At 40.2% G+C, this 22,525-nt stretch overlaps 1 protein-coding gene across 2 annotated transcripts in view; it reads left to right on the forward strand.

The window, feature by feature from the left end:
• Nucleotides 1–967: 967 nt before the first annotated feature.
• Spred1 (sprouty-related, EVH1 domain containing 1) overlaps nt 968–22,525 on the forward strand; it is a 67,129-nt gene continuing 45,571 nt past the window's right edge. The window contains exons 1-2 of one of the 2 annotated variants that reach the window (XM_039104539.2): nt 1,435–1,843; nt 8,462–8,627. Coding sequence is in view for 1 of the 2 variants with exons in the window: in NM_001047089.2 (NP_001040554.1) it covers nt 1,812–1,843 (32 nt within the window). In the remaining variant the exon portion in view is untranslated. Of the gene's footprint in view, nt 1,844–8,461; nt 8,628–22,525 lie in introns of both variants that reach the window. The other variant, NM_001047089.2, reaches the window with a different exon arrangement.

Below are 22,525 nucleotides of genomic sequence, written 5' to 3' on the forward strand. Positions count from 1 at the left end.
ATTTATAGAGCTAGGAGTTCCTAGCCCTCCGGTCACAAAGATCCCAGGCTTCAGCCCTCAACCTTAGAAGGTTCTTGTGCAAAAAAGACCTTTGGGGATGATTGCATACATTGTCCTCTGACAATGCAAACGTGACAGCTGCCTATCCAACAACCGTTCCGCCTCCGTTCACCAAAGTTCGTGCCACACAGGCTTCTCCTGCGCTATAGTTATGCAACCTCGCTCGCAGCGGGAGTTATTTCCTGTGCTGCTGGATGCGCCAGATTCACGTAACCCGCCTACCCCGGGCTTCAATGGAAGCCGTTCTCCATTAACAAGCACTCGAGCTTTCAGAGATGAATGCCCAGCCTTGCATGCTGTTTGCGCAGTGAGAATCGGGCTGCGAGGTATTGAAACCAACTCTTTCTACACACACACACACACACACACACACACACACACACACACACACACACACTACTCCTACCCTTGTGCAAGCAGCAAGGGGACTGCAGCAATGCAACATGAGGGACAGCAGGAGGAGCTCGCTTTGCAGTCCTGGCCTGTAACCCCCACTAAGAGATGAACTCATGCCAGTTCCATTCTTTGCAAGAAAAACACAACACACGCGCGCGCGTGCACGCGGACTGAACAGAACGGAGTGGCCTTCTGATTTCTTTCCCCAGCACACGGTGTGCTTGCCTGCTCGTCCGGGCAACCCGGATATTCCAGGCCGAGTAACGGGGAGTTGCGCGTCGCAACAATGCCAGTCCCGGAGCAGCTCGGCTCACAGCTCCCACCCCCGCCCCCTTTCCGCGGCGTGCCAAGAGTTTGGAGCGCGCGCACGCACACGCGCGCGATGCAGTGCAGCGACATATCCCTCCGCCACCCTCCTCGCCCCGCTCCCGCTGCCCGACGATTTGGGAAGCGAGGGGAGGAGGGAACTACTTTTCTGAAACTTGTTATGCTGCCCACGATCTAGAGCTGCAGTGATTCGACTGCGGGCCGCGGCTTTCAGGTCTCCCCCACCCCTCAGAGGCCCCGCGCCTCCGGCTCGCAGCCGTGCCCCACGTCCTCCCGCCTGCTCCCGCGCGAGCCCCGCCGCCCCAGAAATCGCGAGGGACTACTTCGCCTGCCTCTCCCGCGGGCGCCCCCGGTTCGAGCGGCGGAAGGAGCGGGCGGCGTGAGCGCTTCCGCCGCCCCCCTCGCGGCTCCCCTCTCGCGGGCGTGAGGAGCGGGCAGCGGAGCTGCGCTGGTCTCGGCCCTCCTCACCGCTGCTCGGCACTGTGCCCTCGGGCTCCGACACTCGCCTCGCGCCCTGTCTGCGGCCCCCAGCTGGAGCGCGTCTGAGGGAGCCCCTGAGGGCCGACCAGGCGCGCCGCGCGGGCAGCCGGCGGCCAGGCGGGAGATGGTGCGCGGCACCTCGGGACCGCGCCGCCTCCCGCAGCCAGCGCTCGGCTGCCCCCAGCCGGCTCCCGCCGCCCGCCCGTCGCCGCGCCCCTGAGAGCAGCACCGCCTTAGCCACCGACCGAGTTCCCTCAGCGCCCTCAGTCGCCCGCACCGTCTCGGCTTCGCACCCGACCTCGGCGCGGCGAACCGCTGGGGTCGCCACGGCCGCGCTCGCCGCCGCCGCCCCCCTGCGGGGGTGGCCGGGCTGCCCAGCTCGTAGGGCGCCGCTCCGGGTGAGGCGTCCACCATGGTGAGGCCCCCGAGCCGCTGCCCGCGCGCCCCGCCGGCCGTCGTCGCCCGCTGCCCCTCGGTGCCACCGCTGCCGCTGCTTCCCCGCCTGCTGTTGCTCCTCCATCTCCTGAGCGGATCACGGTGAGGGAAAGATGAGCGAGGAGACGGCGACTTCTGACAACGAGTAAGTGAGCCCTGGTCTGGTTGAGCCGGGTGGGCAGCCCCCTCCCCCAGCCCGTCCCGCCCGGGAGGTGATAGATGCCCGATGTGTCGGACCATTTTCTTTAATGGCAGCACCCCTTTCCATTCGTGCATTTTCGCCTCTCTGCTTGGGGAAGGGTATCGGCTGCAGTGCAGAGGCGGCGTAGCAGTCGGAGGTCTCCGAGACCGAGTAATAATGTGGGTAGCTCAAAGTGGAGTAGAAACTACCCTTTGCCTGCCCTTCACTCCGGCATCACCCCCCCTAAGCCCCCCAACACCTTGAACATCCAGCCACCCTGCCTTTACAGCTATTTCGCTCGGAAACTAATGTGTGGGAGCACCTCCAGCCGCAAACTGCTCTTGAATCCTAATTCGATGACTCAGTGACTCTTAAATACCGACTAAGCCTTCGCCCCCCGCCCCACTTTTTAAACTTATGACCTATACTAGTCTAGTAAAAAGATAGGGTTAGGGAAACATTTTAAGAATTAAATAGGATTAAGGACACCTGGAGTGTGGGTGATGTTGAGCTATTGTGTTTTTACCTTCGCGAGTGTTAAACCGGTCTTCATCAAGAACAGTAATTAAAAATTTTGAATGCTAGCGTTCGGCTTCCTTTTGTGATAAAGCACGATTTACATTGCCGAACGCGTTGGTGACTTCATCTGAGCTTCATCCGTGACTTTTAAGTTTTTGCTTGTTTGGACTGTCTTTAGGTTTTCCAAACGAATCACCGTGCCTTTTAAATATTTTGCTTTAGTGTAGCAGCCTCTTGGAGGAATAATGGTGCTGTAAGTTTCCTGTTGAGAAGAGAGTTAATTTGGGGCCGAATTTTGGCGTCTGTTCTTTTTGTAATTGAATTCAAGTTTTGTTTTTGGAGGACTATGAAGAGTTAAATGAAGACTAGTCCTTAGGATGCATTCCTTTAAATAAAGTGCATTCCTCAAGTCAGACCTTTTGAGTAGGCTTTAAAGGCCAGTGCCGAAGCGTTTACCATAAAATAGCTAGAAAAATGCCGAGCAACATCCCCCCCCCCTTCTGAAAAGCACGAACTGAGTGAGGAGCGGGTGTGGAAGGAGGTGGATTGCTGCAGTCAGTGCAGCCTGAAGCAGAAGTGGCCGCCATGTTCTCTCTTTTTGTGAATCGCCCTCATTTGCATAGCACACTTCATTCATAAAAAAAATAATTAAACATCCATCACCTTGGACAACTTGAAAGGATTTCCTAAGAAAACCACTCGAAGCTGTTTTGTCCTTGTGTAGATATTTGGGCTCAGGAAGTGAGGGGAAATTGAAGTTTTAGATTAAATTTTGGAACATACGCGCACACACAAACAACTACCCCAGTTCTCAGAATGTTGACACAGTTATGTGGGAAATATCAGTTCGGGGAGGTGCTGGGATCACGTGATCGCCTCCATTCATAAAATACCTGGCTGTCCATTCACAGTGCAGTACACTGTCACTGCCTTCCGCAGACTAGACCTATTTTGAGCGAGATCAAGAAGCTTGTCTCAGATAGTGCTGGGCTGGGAGAAAAACTGCGGAAATGCTGAAGGGAATGACCGGAACTTTTATTAGTATCTTGCAATAAAGCAGCTGGGATAAAAATCTTAAGATCTATTTTAGAGATGGGGAAAGATGTCTTACCGGTTTAATAGTTTAGAAAGTAGTATTGCCTTATTATGGCCAAGGAACAAATGACGGGATGTAGATTAATGCAAGCCTAGAATATATTGTTTCAGAACCGGCCTTTTTTGGTACTATAGTAAATTGAAAGCACAAGTAAGTATGAGAGACATCTCAGTGGATGGAACCATTGTTGAACTAAAATGAAAAAATATTAACGATGGTTTTAATTCTCAAGATACTGATGCTTTGAAACAGTTCCCCACACACCTCTTAAATGTACTTATGGGCAATTTGGAAATTATTCATCCAGATTTTAAAAATTGTTTTCACAAAGACATACTGCCTTATTAATACATTGTTCTTGAGGAGCCTTATAACATTGTTTGGATAGTAAAAGGGTAATCTGTTTTAGCATGTATTGTCCTCTGAGAGGTTCTTCTTAGGGCAAAAATGGGTGGTACTGTTTAATTTACGATAGGAAATGATTGTGTTCATCTGCTAATCATTGCTGCTAGAGCTGACAGTGTTTTCTTGTGCCTTAGCTCAACCACAAAGTGGATTTCTTGGAATGTCCCTTTTAATCTGATCTTTTGTATATCTTATCTTTGACATAGGAGGTGAAGTTTTAAAATGAAAATTCATTATTTGTAATCATACATTAGAAAAAAAAAAAACAAGAGAGATCCAGCAGAGCTTTCATGGGCTTAGGTTTGGTTTAAAATGGCCTGTTTTTATTTTTTCTTTTCTCTCTTTTTTTAAGCCACCCTTCCTAGGGATTCGATTACAGTAGGAATTACTCTTCACACTGTTGCTTCGTTTTTCCTGTGTCTCTAGCCTTTTAAAGGAGGTAAAAATGATCAATTTCTTGGAAGACTGTGTTAACATTTAAAAATTGGTAGCCACAGTGCTAAAATATAGTTAGGGCCTTTTTTAGAGCCCTCATTTTGAATAACCATTATTTGAATTTAGATTTTGTGTGTGTATATGTGTGTGTACAAATAGGTAACTGAGGTGCTTACATATCTAATCAAGAATTAGTGGAAGATGTATTCTATGAAAGTATAAAAGGCATCTTAACAGTAGTAAGTCAAACGAGAGAAAAATGAATGAGAATAGGATAAAGCCTTAGATTGTTTCAAATTCATATTTAAAAATAAGATTTTTAGTCAGGTAAAATGGCTCAACTGATAAGGGCACTTTACACCTTGTAGCCTGATGACCTGATTTTCATTTCTGGGACTTACATGATGGAACCTGCTCCCACAAGTTGTTCTATGACCTCCATGTAGACATATGGCACCTGTACATTCAAAACAGTCACACAAATAAATTAGTAAAACATTTTCAGTTAGACTTTTCAAAAAACAGTAAATATACTCTAGAAGTAAACTGCTTTCTGCCACAAATAAAGGAACTAGCAATATAATTTTATTTTCAAAGTTAATACTTTATTTTCCAAATAAAGATGTACATTATATATAATGGATTAGCCTTTTAAATAATATATAATACATAAGGGCCTTCATGATTCATTGTTGAGTGAGTATAACACTGTATGGCCTTGGACAGTTTGACCGAAGCACCTGGAGGAGTGAAGTAGCTGGAAACCAAGCGTTTTGTTTATTGTGCGCAAATAAGCCAGAACCACCGGCCATGTCAGAACTCGGCAAGCTGGGGGGTATAGTAATTTTAGACCAGGTTATTTAAAATTTGATCACTTGAGATAAATTTGTGACAGTATAATCTGTATTAGAACCATTTCTCCTGCCAAAAGCAAATTTTGTGGTTATATCATTTAGTGCTTCATTAAAAATGTACCTCACAGTAGGACTATGTGAGTATATGTATTTAATTGCACTTGTCTTATATATGTGTATGTTTATGCATACATTATATACATATAGTCAGAAAGTAGTCTAGAGCTGAATGGGAAGAAACGTTGGGAAGCTGTGTAACAGTTACTCAAGAAGTGTATGTTTATATAGGTATCATGGCTCCATAATGTAAAATTGGCCTAGAATTCAGTTGAGCTCAGGGCTTGCTCACCTTCAACAAAAAGCTTGTGGAAATAATTTTCCCCCAGAAGACTCAACTAGGCCATGATCTCCACCATTCTGTCCTATGTCATTGTGTATTTGATCCGTACTTATAGTCAGATTTTAAAAATCATATTCACGGGGCTGGGGATTTAGCTCAGTGGTAGAGCGCTTACCTAGGAAGCGCAAGGCCCTGGGTTCGGTCCCCAGCTCCGAAAAAAAGAACCAAAAAAAAAAAAATCATATTCACTTACACATTTTTATGTCTGTTATTGCCCTTATTTCATAATGCTTGTTATACACTTTTGTGTGTGATTATACACTAGGGATCATTTAGCTTTGCTAGAAAATAGGCCCCAAAACTACAGGAAAATGAAACTATGTTGTCTTTTAAAGAAGATTTACCCTTTTATTTCCTAGGCCAAAATTGGCTTCATTTTTGACATGTTACATTTTCTCAAGTTCTAGAAATAATAGTTGAGCTTTAAAACTATCCTGCATGCTCCTGGAAAATCATTGTGTTAGGCTCTGAGCCATGTACCGTATCAACAAAAATATACTCATTTACCTGATCGATTTCAAAGGAATGAAAGTTTCTTTCTTTAAAGCATCTCTACAGTGCCAACTATAATAAACTGGTTAGGAGTAAAGAAGCTCATTGATGGGAAACGGTAAAGTTATAGGCTCCCTAATTAGATGCTGCTGTTGGTGGACTGAGAAGTATCCGGAGGAAGGAAGGACAGACAACCTAACCCTGATTAGGTTAAATTAACTAATAGGTCTCACTAAGTGTTGGGAAGGGTGACATCAACACAGTCTGCATCTCTTCTCTAACCTTCAAACTGCCACTTTGAGAAATAGTTTACCCACCCAGGCAAGAACAAAAACTAGTTCAGAGACAAGATAGTTTATTTGCTGTGCTACCATGAGATAGCAAGGACTAACATTTGTTATATAATTGTATATTCCTTTATATATGATTTTAATGTTGTTCATGTAGTATTTTTTCACAATGTTCCAAGCACTGTGTGAAAAGTTTTATTTATTTAAGAATTACATAGCTAATGTTTATATACACACAGACACAACACACCTTTACCCTCTTTCTAAGTGGAATGGAATTTCATAGTGAATGTTATGGTAGATTAATATATTAATATTTTTGCTACATTTGAGTTATCTTTCTAAAATGTGACTTTTAGTGGCTACTGCATGTTCATTGTATGGTAGACATTAATGTTTACTAGCCTACTATTGGAATTTGTTCTGGGGTTTTTTTTGTTTTTTTGTTTTTGAACAGTATGAAGGTTGAACTTGAAATTTCTTTTTTAATCTGTATCTGTTGCTTTCTCCTTGAGCTAGTCCAGGAAGGTCTTTACCATATACAAAAAAATAGTATATGAGAATACTTAGGCTTTGAAATGTCTGCCCAGTTCTCTTTGAAAATTATAATACCAGTTTTATAGAAAATAAAACTTTATTCAGACTGTTAAAAATATGCTAGGTGGTAAAATAGAAATGTTTAGAAAAAAATAGGGTATCTAGAATTTTTGAAATAGTGCATTATATATAGAATTAAAGTGATCACTCAGAAGTCATTTGCATATCTATTTAACTTTTAACTGTGCACTGTGGTATAATAAGAATATTAAACTTGAAATCAGGAGATAAGATTTTTCTTATAACTAATTCTGTGATCATCCAGGTAAGTGAAACTGGCCCATGTGTATTGCAGTTTGAACTAAGCATATGGGCCCTTCTAATATGCTAATAGTATATGGTTTGTTACATTGATTTTACTAATATATTATTTTTGACATACTTAAGCAAATGTTGCCTGATACCATAGTAATATAAACACATGAATTTTGAATTAAAAGGTATAAAAAATTTGTAAACAATTGATATGTACACTCAGAAACTTCCTTAAGTTGGACTTACTAACCATTTTATTGTCATTAGGAGGTAAGGTCCTACTATATAATTTTTCCAGCTTCTCAGACTTGTTTGGTTTAAATAATATTCTCTATACCCTCTAGTTAGTTGGGGATTATAAGGGGACTAACATCCTACCTACTCCATCAGCATGGATTAGTTGGAAAAGTGAACAAAAAGCTACTGGACTTGAATGTCAAGTTCAGGAGCTCCATAAGGAACTTACTAATGTCACGCCACTCTCTAAGGCTTTACTTAGTGACCAGGAACACCAGTAAGTCATTCTTACTTAGTCACTTCTCAAAGCCATGTTAATCTAACACATTCAGTTTCAGAAGTTAACACAGGTAAAGTGGTGTATTCTCCAGCATTTAGATATTCTATGGCAAGTTTGGTATCATAATTGTACCCTAACAGGGAACTAAAGTCATTAGATCTATGAAATTTGTGTCTGTGATACTTGGAATGAGGAAATACTTTATTTATTTATCTTCTTTTGAGAGAGGCAGTGTCTCATTATGTAGCCCTGGCTGGCCTCTAAATGCACCGAGATCTGCCTGCCTCACTGCCTCTTATCTAACAAAATAATGCTAATACATTGTGAACATTTGCTTTCGTGTTCTGAGTAGAGACTGGAAAGAGTAGGCAGGTACAGAACTGGTGTCAGGAAGACCAGCAAGATAAAGGTCTAGTTCTGTGTTGTTTTTTGCTTCATTAAACAAAACAAAACAAGCTGAGGGGTGGTGACACATGCTTTTGATCACAGCATTCAGGAAGCAGAGGCAGGTGGATCTCTGAGTTTGAGGCCAGCTCTGATCTACAGAGGAAGTTCCAGGACAGCCAGCCAGGACTACACACACAGAAACCCTGTTTAAAAAAACCAGAAAACCAACCAACCAAAAAAACTAAAACAGACCACCTAGCTATAAAAAGTATATTTTTTTTTCTGGGAACCTGTCAAAGAATTGATTCTTTTTTTTTTTTTTTTTTTTGAGGCAGGGTTTCTCTGTAGTGCTGGAATTGGAATTGGCTCTGTAGACCAGTCTGGCCTGACTTGGAGATCTTCCTGCCCCTGCCTCCTCCCATGGATTAGAGGCCTGTGCCACCGCTTCCTGTCTATGGTCTACTAAAACGGTCTCAATACCTTTCTGAGCACATTGTACTGGTAGGTTGATGCTATTCCCTCATTTTAGGTGGAAAAGGACATGTTTCTTAACAGTTTCAAGCATTTAAATATCACAGTATAGGGGTCCAAAGTTTACTTTCTTGGGAGAAATGATCCTTTTCAGTTTCAGTTATTTCATGAGGTAAACAGTTCATGTTCTTGTAAGCTGTGATCCAGCTAAGATCTAAGATTTGCTAGCCAGAAGTTCACTGTTCTTGGTTTAATCTGTTAAATTTTATTTGGGCCAACCAAAAGTCTGTCAGCTTATGTAGCCATCAGTTTTGGTCATGAACAACTGTAGCAAAAAGTTAGTATATGTTATCATTAGTTCCTGATAGTTAGCCTGCTATTCTGAGATAATTTGTTGACTCAGATATGGACATGTATGGATATGTAGCTGTATGCTTGGTTTAGGAGTTAGTTAGAAGTTTATTGATGAATTAATTAGATAAAGAATGTACATACTTTGAGGCTTGTTTGACTAAAAAAAAAAAAAAAAAAAAAACCAGACACAAGGTGAGAACATGTAGCAAATAACATTAAAAAAGTGCATCAAAGTATTAGTTAACTTGTGTTTTAAAAAGACAGTGGATGAGTGAAACAGTAACCTTTAACCACCCTTTGTTTTCCTTGGCAGATTTTTTTCTGAGTCCTGATATTTCACAAGGGGGCAAACAGCTTTAGTGACCAAAAAGCTTACTGATCAGACACACAGACCGGACTGCTCTGAATCTGAGCCTGAGCCTGTAGAGTATGTGCTGTTTGTCCTCTAGTACAGATCAAAGGGAACGGACAGTTTGCTTTGTAACTACTGATTAACTCCAGCTCATCCCATTATTGCATTTATCCTGCCTTAAATACATTTAGCTAATTGGGAAGTATAGGGAAAATGGTACTAGCAGGATGGGGACTCGAAGGTGGATCTCTGAGTTTGGGGCCAATCTGATCTCCATATATATAATACTGTCTCCAAAAAAAGTAAAATAGATATTTTTAAATGACTTTGAGGAGAACAATTAAAGTGAAGAAGATCTATTAAAAAAAGCAACTATAAAACCTCTACAGACCTTTCATATAGATAAACTCTATATGAATATATTTTTCTTTTTAAAATGTAAATATAAAGTTATTGTTATGTTAGATTTTAATAATAGGTCAAAAAGCAATAGAATTCATTCTACTTGATAGGCTTAAGATTGTTTCTTTGGTTTAGTTTGGTTTTCCCGAGACAGGGTTTCTCTGTGTAGCAATGGCTGCCTTGAAACTCACTCCTTAGACTAGGCTGGCCTCCAGCTCAGAGATCTGCCTGCCTCTGTCTGCCTTCTGACTGCTAGGATTAAAAGCATGTACCACCACCACCCAGCTCTCTGTGTACTTTAATAGTCCTCACTCATATTTCTTCATATTGTATCAGAAGCTGACACAACATTTTCTTAGTGAATGCTAGGTTTCCAGCTCTTTAATGTTACAAATGACATGGTATGGTTGGTGTACAGCTGGGATTCTAGCATTTAGAAGGCTGAGACAAGAGAATTTTAAGTTGACAATTGCAGATTTCAGGATAGCTTTCACTGCATAGTAAATTCCAGCAAATCATGTTTCTGGTTTCTGTTTCGTTGTCTCTGTCCTTGCCCTGCCCCCAAAACCCCTGTGTGTGTGTGTGTGTGTGTGTGTGTGTGTGTGTGTGTGTGTGTGTGTGTGTACCAGAGAAGGATGTTTAGTATTCTGCTCTAGCCCCCAAAACCCCTGTGTGTGTGTGTGTGTGTGTGTGTGTGTGTGTGTGTGTGTGTGTGTGTACCAGAGTAGGATGTTTAGTATTCTGTTCTAGCACTCTCTGTTTTCTCATTGAACCTGGACCTCAGCTGTCAGGCAGCAAGCTCTGAGGGTTCTTCTCTTTGGCCCTCCACAGTGCTAGGGTTGAGATAATGTGGCTAGACAGCCTTTTATGCAAATGCTAGGGGTTTGAACTCAGATCCTCATGCTTGCACAGCAAGCATTCTTACCCACTGAGCCATCACCCCAGTCCTTTAATTTTTTTTTTTTTTTTTTTTGGTTCTTTTTTTTTCGGAGCTGGGGACCGAACCCAGGGCCTTGCGCTTCCTAGGTAAGCGCTCTACCACTGAGCTAAATCCCCAGCCCACCTTTAATTTTTTAAAACTTGTGAAAGGATGATAATTTTCAAAGAATACAAGTTTCATACTAAATATTCTTGTTTTTTAAACTGATACTAGTCTCAAAAAGATTCATTTTGTATTATTATTGCCTTTTGATTCCAAATACACAATTAAATTAAAACTAACATTTGAGGGATTAGTAGCATTAGTTTACAGAAGAACTGAGACTGTAGCTCAATGGTAGAGTGCTTGCTGCTTATGCCTGGTGCCTTAGGGTCCGTCTCCAGTAGTGCTCCCCTGAGGAGATGGAGGGTTAGGCTTCAGAGCATCTACTTTTTAAGTAGATGGCATTGCTGTTACTTTGCTGTTATATAAAGGCGAGAAAACTAAGGCTTGGGAAAGTTAGAAGCAGTAAAACGTCCTGAGTGCTAGTACTAAAGGTGTGCACCACCACTGCCTGACTTTTCTGAGAAAAACAAAATCAGTCCCCCCACTTCCCCAGAAATAACTCTTAGGTTGTGTTTACCGTTAGTCCTCCTTTAAAAATAAGGAAATTGAGCAGGGTGAGGCAGTATATCCCTTGTAGTTCTAGCCAGTAAGGACTGAGCAGGAAGATCACAATTGTGCCAGCCTGCTTTCTGCTCTGTTCCTAAGTAGGAAGTACCTTACATAGGGGCTGGAGAGGTGACTCAGCAGCTAAGTGCACTTGTTGCTTGTGCAGAAGACACAGCATTGTTCATAGTATGTCACAACCATTCCTAACTCTGTGGGAAACAGTGCAACCTTCTGAAGTCCATGGATGCTAGCACACATGTATACATGCAGATAAAAATGCTCATACATTTTAAATTCCCACAGTATGCCTAAATAGTGCCTCATTGTTTTTTGAACTCTATTAAAGGAATATATTTACTTATGTGTTGATCATAAATCTTTTAAAAATATTTTTAAAGATCTAGTTAATTAATATGAATATACTGTCTTCATGCATACTTCAAGAGGGCATTGGATCCCATTACAGATGGTTGTGAGCTACCAGGTGCTTGCTGGGAATTGAACTCAGAACTTCTGGAAGAGCAGCCAGTGCTCTCTTAACCACTGAGTCATCTCTCTATCCCCGGTAGAATTGATATTTAAAAAGCTCCCAATAGTATATTATTATTTATACTATAGTATACATATCGTATCTATTTTCTGAAATCTTATCTTTTTAATTGTACATGTGTATAGGGGGTTTTACACATATTGCAGAGCCCACATAGGCCAAAAGAAGGAATTAGATTGTCTAGAGCTAAGAGTCATAGGCAGTTGTGAGCTGCTCTATGTGGGTACTGGGAAGTAAACTCTATAAGAGCACTATGCACTTAACCACTGAGTCATCTCTATAGCTGCATATTTAAGCATTTTTAACATGAATTTTAAAATTCCTTGGTGTTGTTATGTAACGCTCCTTTTGTTACCACACTGTGTTTTCTTTCCCTAGATTATTTGAATTGTTTCCAAGTATTTGCTGTCATGAATGTACTTGTTTTTTGCTGCTGGCACATATGTGCTAAGTGTTCCTGGGGATATATGTAGGGACATAGGTTGTTAAGATAGAGTGTGAATTCCTATGTTTATGAAGCAGTGCCCCCTCCAAAATAACAACAGAATGAATGTGTGTGCCCAAGGTTTCAAGTTATACTTAAGAGTGGTTCTTAAATTGAACATCGCTGTGATTTTAACTGGTATTTTGACTATCAGATAATGAAGTTTGATAAAATGTCCTAGAGTATTTTTCCAGGTACTGAACTGAGTTATCAAATTGATTTATGTAATGAATGAACTCATTTAATACAGCAGCCCTGTGGTGTAGGTATGGCTAACTCATTATATGGATGAGGAAACTGGAGCCTGGTAAATGATAGGTTTAGACTTGGTTAGGTCAGACAGTAGACTCTGGATTCCTTCCTGTGATATTTCCTTTCTCCAAATCACTGATACTTATATTTCCTAATCTCTTTGTCATCTTTTTACCTGCTTTTACTCATCTCTCGGCCTATATGATAGAAAACACATTTTTAGAATTTGCTTCTTCAATGTTAGAATGAGTAAGGTAGCTGGGATGATTTTTAGTACTTTGTTTCTAATTATTTTTTGATTTGACTTATTCTATTTATTATATCATTAATTTCAAGACAATATTATTTTATTTTGCCTTTTTAAAATTACAAAAATGTGAAACAGTTGAGAAAGACTTATTCCATTATATAATTCTGTTTGTGGTTAATTACTTTTATGGACTAACCATTTAGGTTATTAAAAAATCTTCAGTGGGGTTGGGGATTTAGCTCAGTGGTAGAGCGCTTACCTAGGAAGCGCAAGGCCCTGGGTTCGATCCCCAGCTCCGAAAAAAAGAACCAAAAAAAAAAAAAATCTTCAGTGATTTATACACATGCATTGTTCTATATTAAGTAAAAACTACACAAACTAATCTGGAGTGGACTTGATGTGTACTAATCTCCAAGTAAGCGTTTAGTACACCTGTAGCCGAGGTGTTTCTTTAGCATTCTTGGTGGTTTTCTTGAGGTAGTCCTTCATGAAGCCAGTTATCTGTATGGTCTTCTGGGTGGTCAGTTGATAATTGTGAATTGTTTTATTGTTGTGTCCCCCCCCCCCCCCATTTAATTTCATCTTTATTTGTATGCTGTGTATGGGTGCCCACTGAGGCCAGAAGAAGGCATCAGATCTCCTGGAGCTTGAGCAACAGGATTGTGAGCTGCCTGTTGACATGGGTGTTAGTGACCAAACACCAATCCTCTCCAAGAACAAGTGCTCTGAGTCACTGAGCCATTTCTCCAGCACCAGATTCTTATTAATTAGTTTTTAAAAGTAATTATTTAAAAAATGATAATGCTAGTGTTAGAAGAATTTATTACTGGATAGCAAAATGCTAGAACCCAGTAATAAATGGTAATTCCTATGCTGTGTGTAATAATCTAAATGTTAGTAACATTATAGCATTTCAGGTCATGTGACAAAAAACTTTATATTTCCTTTAGCAATTAAGTGCCCTTTAATTTAAAGCCATTATATAAACTCTGTATCTTAGAGGTCACTAAGTGTTTCAGTGCAGTAGATCAAAAGAGCTTAGTCATTCGTGGTGTTAGAATAGCTGGTTGTAGCAGCCAGACAGATGGAATAAGAATGCTGCCTGTTTATTAGTCAAATACAAGTTCATCTCTCACATTTTGCATTGCTTCTAGGTTTGGCACAGTCATAAGGGTTGACACTGAATGAGGTAATACACAAGCATTTGTTGAGCATTTATGAAATCCTGGAGGAAAGAAAGGAGCTACCACTTTTGAGGTATATTGTCGGGCATTAACGTAACATAATAAGCACTGAGGATATAGATAAATACAATAGACTTTGACTTAGTTAGAATTTTACTGCTGTGAACAGACACCATGACCAAGGCAAGTCTTAGGAGGGCAACATTTAATTGAGACTGGCTTTTAGGTTCAGTCCAGTATCATCAAGGTGAAAGCATGAAAGCATCTAGGCAGGCATGGTGCAGGCTGAGCTGAGCTGAGAGTTCTACATCTTCATCTGAAGACTGTCTTAAAGTCCACACCCACAGTGACACACCTACTTCAACAAGGTAACACCTTCTAATAGTGCTACTCCCTGGGCCAAGCATATACAAATGATCACAGATCACAGGGTTTTTCTCAAGCAGAATTAGAATAATTACTTGTTCTTTGTAATGGATGACTCAGAGATAATGATTTAACTGAGGAGCAATACAATTTCCCCCCAAAAAATTAGAAGAAAATTTATTTATAAGAGACAGTCTTTTCATGTGCACTCACTTTTACAATTCTAAGATCTTACAATTTATGTAGCTACAATCTTTGCTGGCATATCTTGACATTCACATGGCAGGATAAATTTTATCTCTTAAATAGTAAAGGTTAGAGGGTTAGGCTGTTACACCTTAGAACAGAGGAGCAAATGAGTGCTGCGGAAGTAGCCTTTGCACCTTTATGTTTTATATGTTGTGCATGAAATTTTGTGAATGATATCTTAGGTCTCTCTCTCTCTCTCTCTCTCTCTCTCTCTCTCTCTCTCTCTCTCTCTCTCGTGCTCCTTTACTAGAAAGAGCTTTGAAGTGAATAATTGTTATGTTAATTGTTAATAAGGCTCGTAGCCCAGTTGGGCCACCATTTAATGTAGGAGCACGAGTGAGATGCGCTGCTCTAAGCCATGCGCCACAGAGCTCCATTTCCTGGTCAAAAGACAGAGGGTTATTTGAGATGAAGAACGGGGTTAGAGTTGCAGACTTCTCTAATCATTGGCCATGAACAGATTGAACTGTTTTCTTCTCCCTTTCCATTTCTTTATTCTGAAACTGAAGACTTTATGGGTAAAGGTGAGGTAGAAACAGCAAAGAAGCGGGCAGTTACGCTCATTCGTCATTATTTCTCATCAGCTTACACATTGTTTGGCTGAGTTTTGTTTTAGAGAAGAAAGCTGTTAGTAATTACAACTACTCATATTGCTGTTTTGCTTCAAAAAAGTTGAATATTTTAGTATCTTATGTTCAATGGTGGAGCTAATTTTTTTTTTAAAGATTATTTTCCTCTTCAAAGTAGAAATCCAAATATTCTTTGCCCGTGGTTTAGAATCAGAATTCTACGGTTGACAGTCAGCTCTTCCTGTAGACTTGGTGTATTTGGGTGACTGGGAAGAGCAAGTGTCTGCTCCCTGCAGCATCAGCATCAAACAAGTGATGGGAGCTGCTAACACTTTTTACCAAAATCTCAAAGCAAGTCTATCAGGTCGAGGAGATATTCTCTTTGGAAAGATATTAGACCTCAAAAAGAAAGGATCAATTTACAAAGAATATGCACAGTATCCTCAGTCAGTATCCTAAAATGTTAGCGTCTCGCATAACCAAATGAAACAGTTAACACATAGATAATCCTGTCTACTAATACTGTTCAAGTTTCACCAGTTGCCCTAATTCAAGTATAGTCCATGATTGTATGTTGCAATAAGTTGTTATGTGATCTGAAACACCTCTTTAACTTCTCTTTTTATAATCTTGACACTTTGCTTGAAGAGTACTGGACAGAGATATTTGCAGAATATTCCTAAATTCAAGGTGCTCATTTTTGGCAACATTACCATGCTAAGAGTGGTATTGCATTCAGTCGGGAGATTGGTGAGACAAACTGAACATTTGGCCTAGATGTTGGCCAGGTATCTTAACTGCGTAAGTTCCTTTTTGTAATAAGCAGCTGATGGGGGAGATTTCTGAGGCCTGAAAAATATGTTATCTGGCATATAATCACCATTTTTCTCATTTATTGATAATTCTTACCTACAACAATTACCATGATGTTTGCTAAATGATTTTTCTATAACCATGGTTTCTCTCAACTTTTAGTAATTTGGTATGTGGTAGAAGGGCTCTCTCTTCTCACACTTATATACAGTTTTTGTATGACTTCTAGCCCAGTCAACATTTTATGCACAGTTTCCCTGGAGCCATTGTGAAACACCAACATGTTGGTTTTCGATGTCCCTTTGACATTCATTTTTTGAGTACTTCTTTCTGGTATCACACATTTATGAGGATCAGTGAATACTGTGTGTGTCCCAGCTTTGGAATCATTTCCAAAGGAGCACTGGTTAGTTGGTTTGTTTGTTTTTAATTGGAGATTTGTATCTAAAACCTTCGAGCTGTGCTCATTGGCTTTTGGAGTAAGGTCTATGATAGTATTTAGTTTAGACCACAGATGACGGAAGCTCAACTGAAGTTAAAGGTATTTACTCATAATATCCAGTAAAAGTCGGGATATGAACTTAGACTTCGTCTATCCAAAGGTGGGGTTTGTTTTACTTCATCACTCAGATTCTTAGATTGTGATATTCCTTCCTTACATTTATCTGCTTTTTTTTTTTTTTTTTCTTTTTTCTGAGACAGAGTCTCTCTATATAGCCCTGATTGTCCTGGAACTCACTGTCTAGAATAGGCTGGTCTTGAACTTAGAAAGATATGCTTGCCTTTGCCTCCCAAGTGCTGAGAATAAAGGTGTGTGTCACCACTCTCTGCTTTACAATTTCTTTAATAATAATTTTACCTTTTGCCTTTCTTGTGCACAATATAGTTAAAATATATTCAAATTTATTTGCTAATACAGCTTTTTCGAAGCAGAAAAGTCATTGGGGTTCTAAAGACTATTTGCAGGTTTGCTGTACGGTTATGTGCTAGATATTAGTAGTTAGGCTTGTGCACGCACATGTCAGAGACATTGCTGGGGTTTCGTTTACTGTGCCTTTTCCTCTTCAGCATGTGCATAAGAATAGGCAGGAGGTGTGGTGATTGATTATTTCCTTCTCTGTGCACTTAGGTGACTTGGATCTGTGTGTAATGTGTATGTGATACACAACACAATACTAGTTTACCTTCATCTTTGCATTTACCTGTGCCTTCATTTTGTGTCTTCTCATTTCATAGGTGTTATAATAAAACCTTGCTAAATATTTGTAAGCATTTTATATTTGTTGCTTAATTCTCGCTGTCTCAATACTGTTCTAGCACATAGATTTCAGTGATTTGTTGAAGGTAGGACAGTTCAGTAAATGAAGGTGCTTTTAAATCTATTTTTACGCTGTCTACTGTGAAATACTGGTTCTTTTGTCAAACTTGCTGACTCTTAGGTTGAAAGTTTCTATTTAAATATACGTACGTACATACACACATACATACATGCACATGTATTTTGGCTTGCACTTTTGATTTTGTCTTATCCCAGCTTTTACTTGATTCATAAAACAGTATTGTTTATCATTAAATACTCTCTCAATAACTTCTCATGAGGCACTTCTCTGGGCAGCATTTACAAAGACGGGTTTGTTACTCTTTGTAGTAGTGGGCCGATGCTTGCTGGCTGAGCATTTCTGAGCATAGTGGCTGTGATATGTATGTAGTTGTGATATGGCTGTGGTTTTGTATGTAGACTCTACATACAAAACGTATGCATAAAGCTTAATCACTAATAATAATAAAAACAGATCTGAAGACAAAAGAGTTCGTTCACCTTGTTATTAAAGAACTCTGGGAATCTTGTTCACAGTGAGGTTACCATGTAAATGTATGCACCACCTATTTATTTTTTTCTGTCTTAATGAGTGTTAATAAGCTTAGTCTACTGATGTCTTCCTGGGGATGGTCATAGCTCTTGTGACTCAAAACTGCAGTCAATAATCAAATCCAGCCCAAAGGAACCAGTAATGCTGCTTGTGTCCTCACACAGCAAACACTAAAATGCTAATTGTCTGTTGAAATTCTTACTGGTAGTAATAATCCAGCACAAGTAAATGCCAACAAGTTCCTACTGTAGAGTAACCAACCTCTGAGCAACACATGCTAAACATCTAAGGGAAGAATGGAAGGTAATTTACATATCTTTGCTGTTTCACAAAGTCATGAAGAAATTTGGAATGGGAAAGGATTTTTATTAAATAGGGCTGCCAGAGTTTCTATTGCTGTGATGAAACACCATGACCATAAACAACTTGGGGAGAAAAGGTCTAAGTTTGCTCACACTCCCATTTCATGGTCTGTCATTAGAGGAAGTCAGAGCAAGGAGCCTTGGAGAGGCACGAGCTGATCTAGAGGTGTTGCTGTTGTTCCCATGGCTTGCTTGCTCATTTTGCATTATTATAGCACCCAGAACCCTATGCCAAGGGGTAGCATCACACACAATGAGCTGGGCCCTTACAAATCAATCATCAATCAAGAAACTGTTCTGCAGACTTGCCTACAGGCCAGTTGTATGGAGGCATTTTTTCAATTCAGATTTTTTCTTCCCAGATGACTGTAGCTGGTGTCAAGTTGACATAAAAGCTAGCTAGTTCAAGATCTTATTTGAATAAATAACAATACTAAGAAGCTTGGGATTGTAAGACACTTAGCTCAAACTATTATGGTTCTATTGTGTCTGCCTTGGTAGAAAGTTTGTCTTCATTACTGTCATTTCAGTGTTGTCCCCACTGAAAAATGTTATCCCTGTTCTTCCCTCCGTATAAAACTGGTCACTTTTCTTTGGGGGTCTTTTGCGTTAAACTGCCTAGCCAATTTCTGCCTTCTATTTTCAAGAATATGAGATTCATCACAGCAATAAAAACTCTGGCAGTCCTATTTAATTTCCCATACTAAATAGGATCATCATTCGTGATGACCCTATGTCTATACTGGAAAATAATTTATTTGAAAATAATCATCATCTCCTGGTTTTAGAGCTGGATGGTAGATACCAGTAGTCAGCTCTGGAAAAGATAATACCTTTTCTTAAGATTGTTAATCTGTCAGAAGCAGTGGTTCCCCCTGGTGATGAAGCTCCACCAGGAAGGAGGAAGAGGAATGAAGAGAGCTTATTCTGGCAGCAAGGAGACCGCTGGAACTCTGAGTAGACAGCAGTCTCGGGTTTGAGACTCTGCTCTGTGTTCTCATTGGCCAGACTTGTTATGACACTACATCCCTCACGCACTGCATACTCAAAAATCTATGATGAGAACAATGCAGTAGTAAAATTTGCCTCTAGATTTCCTTGAAAGGGTGAAACTGTACCAGTTTCTTCATAGATTATCTTGACATTTTTTCTGACAGGGTCTCGTCTGGTATAAAAAAGCAAACAAAAACCATTTTGAAGTAGATTTACAGTCATTTATGGATCTGAAGCTATTTTTTTTGGCAAAGTTAAATGATGATCTTGAAATGTACTGGCCATAGCCTTCTAACAGGCTGTGTTGCCTTAATTTAGGGGGCATAATAGTCACAGAAAGGATGATGTATGTCCCAAATAGAATGTGATGAGTTGTTTTGTAATTGTGCTACCCTACCACCTACCATCTTTAACTCAGTGGTTATTGTTCCCTCTTCTCACACACACACACACACACACACACACACACACACACACACACACACACACACACCCCTGTTGTGATGATTCTAACCTGCCAGTCTGATATTCAGAGAGTAGAAATGAAGACAGGTTGTAGGATCTACAGCTAACAGGTCAAGTGGAGCTTTGAGAACTTGATCAGTGAACTAGCTCTAAATAATGGGAATCTCAATGATTTTTTTTTTCACAAGGTAAGAGTAAATCATACTCTGTTCCTGGGAGTAAAAGTAGAATGAACAGATGGAAGTTTAAGGAAAGATAGCAGACTTTTGTTCTATGTATAGAGACAAAAGCTAAGTTCCTAATGCAGTTTGTCTGATGGTGGAATAGATTGTCTTAGGGAGTTGGAAATGATCATAGTTTCCAAATGAGAGAGAAGATTGATTGATTGTGATTTTTTTTTCTTTTAAACAAAATCAAGTGCTAGGTTTTATGTTGTTTGTTATTGCTTAGGGTCCATGCTTTGTTTGTTATTGCTTAGGGTCCATGCTTTGTTTGTTTGTTTGTTTGTTTGTTGTTTTCTGTTTTTGAGATGGGGTTTTTCTGTTTACCCCTGACTGTCCTGGAATTTGCTTTGTAGATCAAACTGGCCTTGTTGAACCTTCTCAGATCTACCTCTGCCTCTCAAGTGCTAGGATCAAAGGAGTGTGCCACCACTGCCGGCCAGGATCAGCGCTTTAACCCTCTCTACTCAATATGCTTCTCTGTTTGTTCAGGTTTCCTCCCCCACACAGTGAGTGTCTGTATAAAAATGAAATGGTGCAGCAATGCTTAGCTTTAGAGAAATACTCTGCAGCTTGAGACATAAATGGAGAAAAAATACCGACCCTCATTAGTTGTTTTTGACAAAGCAACATGCACATTTGGTTTGTGCAACAAAAATTGTGATTTCTTCCCTCCCTCCCGCTAGCCTGCTGCCTGCCTTTCTTTCTTTCTTTCTTTCTTTCTTTCTTTCTTTCTTTCTTTCTTTCTCTCTCTCTCTCTCTCTCTTTCTCTCTCTCTCCATCCCTCCCTCCCTCCCTCCCCCCTCCCTCCCTCCCCCCCTCCCTCCCACCTTCTTGGCATTTGTTTGTATACCTACTGCCTGCTAGAGGTTGAAGTGTCCACTATCTTCCTTGGTCACTCTCCACTTTATTTACTGAGACAGTTTTTTACTAAATTCTGAATTCACCAATCAGCTACCCAGGTTAGCCTAGCTAGCCAGTTTGTTTCACAGATCCTGTCACAACTCTGAAGTGTTGTGAAACAGATGTGCCCTGATGGGTGTCTGGGATCCAAATTCCATTCGTCTTGTTTGTGGGCTTGTGCAGCAAGCATTTATTCATTGATAAGGCCGCAAGCATTAGTTCTTTTTGTAGCTCAGTGCCTGGGGAAAGAGAGCCCATGTTTAGCAAACATGGGCCTAGGTTCAAATTCCCACTGCAGTTTTATTTTTTTAATCAGTATATTTTTCTTATGCAGACTTATTTTAAAAACTGACCTGGTGTTTTCTGAATTGTCGTAACTGGGTGTGCATCAGCATTGCTGCATTCATACTGTTGCACAGTGTAATCTACATGATCTGTAAATACAACTAAGGAATGCGTTAAAAATTCCCTATTCAGAGGTACAAACCATGGTTGTTATCTTTGGTTCATTCCAGTTTTGTTTGACATAAAAGCTGCTGACCTAAATGGATAAGCAGTACTGGAATGGTTTGAGTTTGTGGGTCTTAGAAACACTCAGAATGTGCTATCTCTGTCTCTTGATTGGTAGCTGGAATAATGTGTTCTGTATGCCTGTACTGTAATCTTTGACGCCTTAAAACTTCAGGAATGAAACCACATTTCCCTTGCTGCTCTGCATGGGAATTATGAGGCTGATTTGAAGTCAGTATGAATCCTAGTTACAAAGCTTGTAGCATCTATTCTATTCTAGGAAATTGTTGGTAGCTGAACATTAAGGGGTTAATGAGAAGTTCAGGGCAACTGAATGGTAAGCATGTGGAGGTGAGTGCATTTGTAGAGTACAGTCACATGTTTTGAGGTTGTAATAGTTGGGGACATGATTGAGAAATTGAAATTTTTTCTGTAGATGCTATGTGTTTACACTGACACCAGTACAATTGTAACTAATAGAGAATATGCAGCCCAGCCAAAGATTAGTTTCCTCACGTAAATGAGACCTCCTTTCTAGGCACTGTAATTGAAAGCACGAGCAGAGCAAGGACACAGGACAGCAGCATTGAAATCCTCACTTACGCTCTTACACAGATGCAGTCTTGTCAGTGAGTGTTATTCTCAGATTAAACATGTCTTGAACCTAGTTTCTCAGGTATAATAGGCTTCTGAAGTCTTCAGTGCTGAACGAAGAGTTTAATACTCTTAGAGATCAGATTATTTTGTTTCATTGTTTTTGCTGTTGTAAAAAAGAAAATAAAAGTAACCTCTCTGTCTTCTGACCAAGGTAACAAGTTGTGACTTTTCCTTAGGAATAGTTATTCTTGTAGAAATTATCTCAAATTGAGATCTTGCTGTTTTGAAGTCTACTTCCTTGTACTTAACTGTGTCAGTTTGTACAAAGTTTGCTTCATAATAATACTTAGTTACAGAAGATTTACTTTTAGCTCCTTGCTAAGGAGCCTTTAAGCTCCTTCCTTTCTTTATTAAATTGTATTTATCATAGCTTTATGCATATAGGCTTCAGTATAACTCTGTTTTTCTGGAATGAATTTCTAGATAGAAAATGTGTGGTTCTGAAGGGTATATGTGTGTGTAGATGTTTACAGATGTGTGTATATGTTTAGTTTTGGGGAGTGCCACGATATTTTAAATACTACATCCTT

This window comes from Rattus norvegicus, chromosome 3 (genome assembly GCF_036323735.1).
Source record: "Rattus norvegicus strain BN/NHsdMcwi chromosome 3, GRCr8, whole genome shotgun sequence".
NCBI classification, from domain to species: domain Eukaryota; kingdom Metazoa; phylum Chordata; class Mammalia; order Rodentia; family Muridae; genus Rattus; species Rattus norvegicus.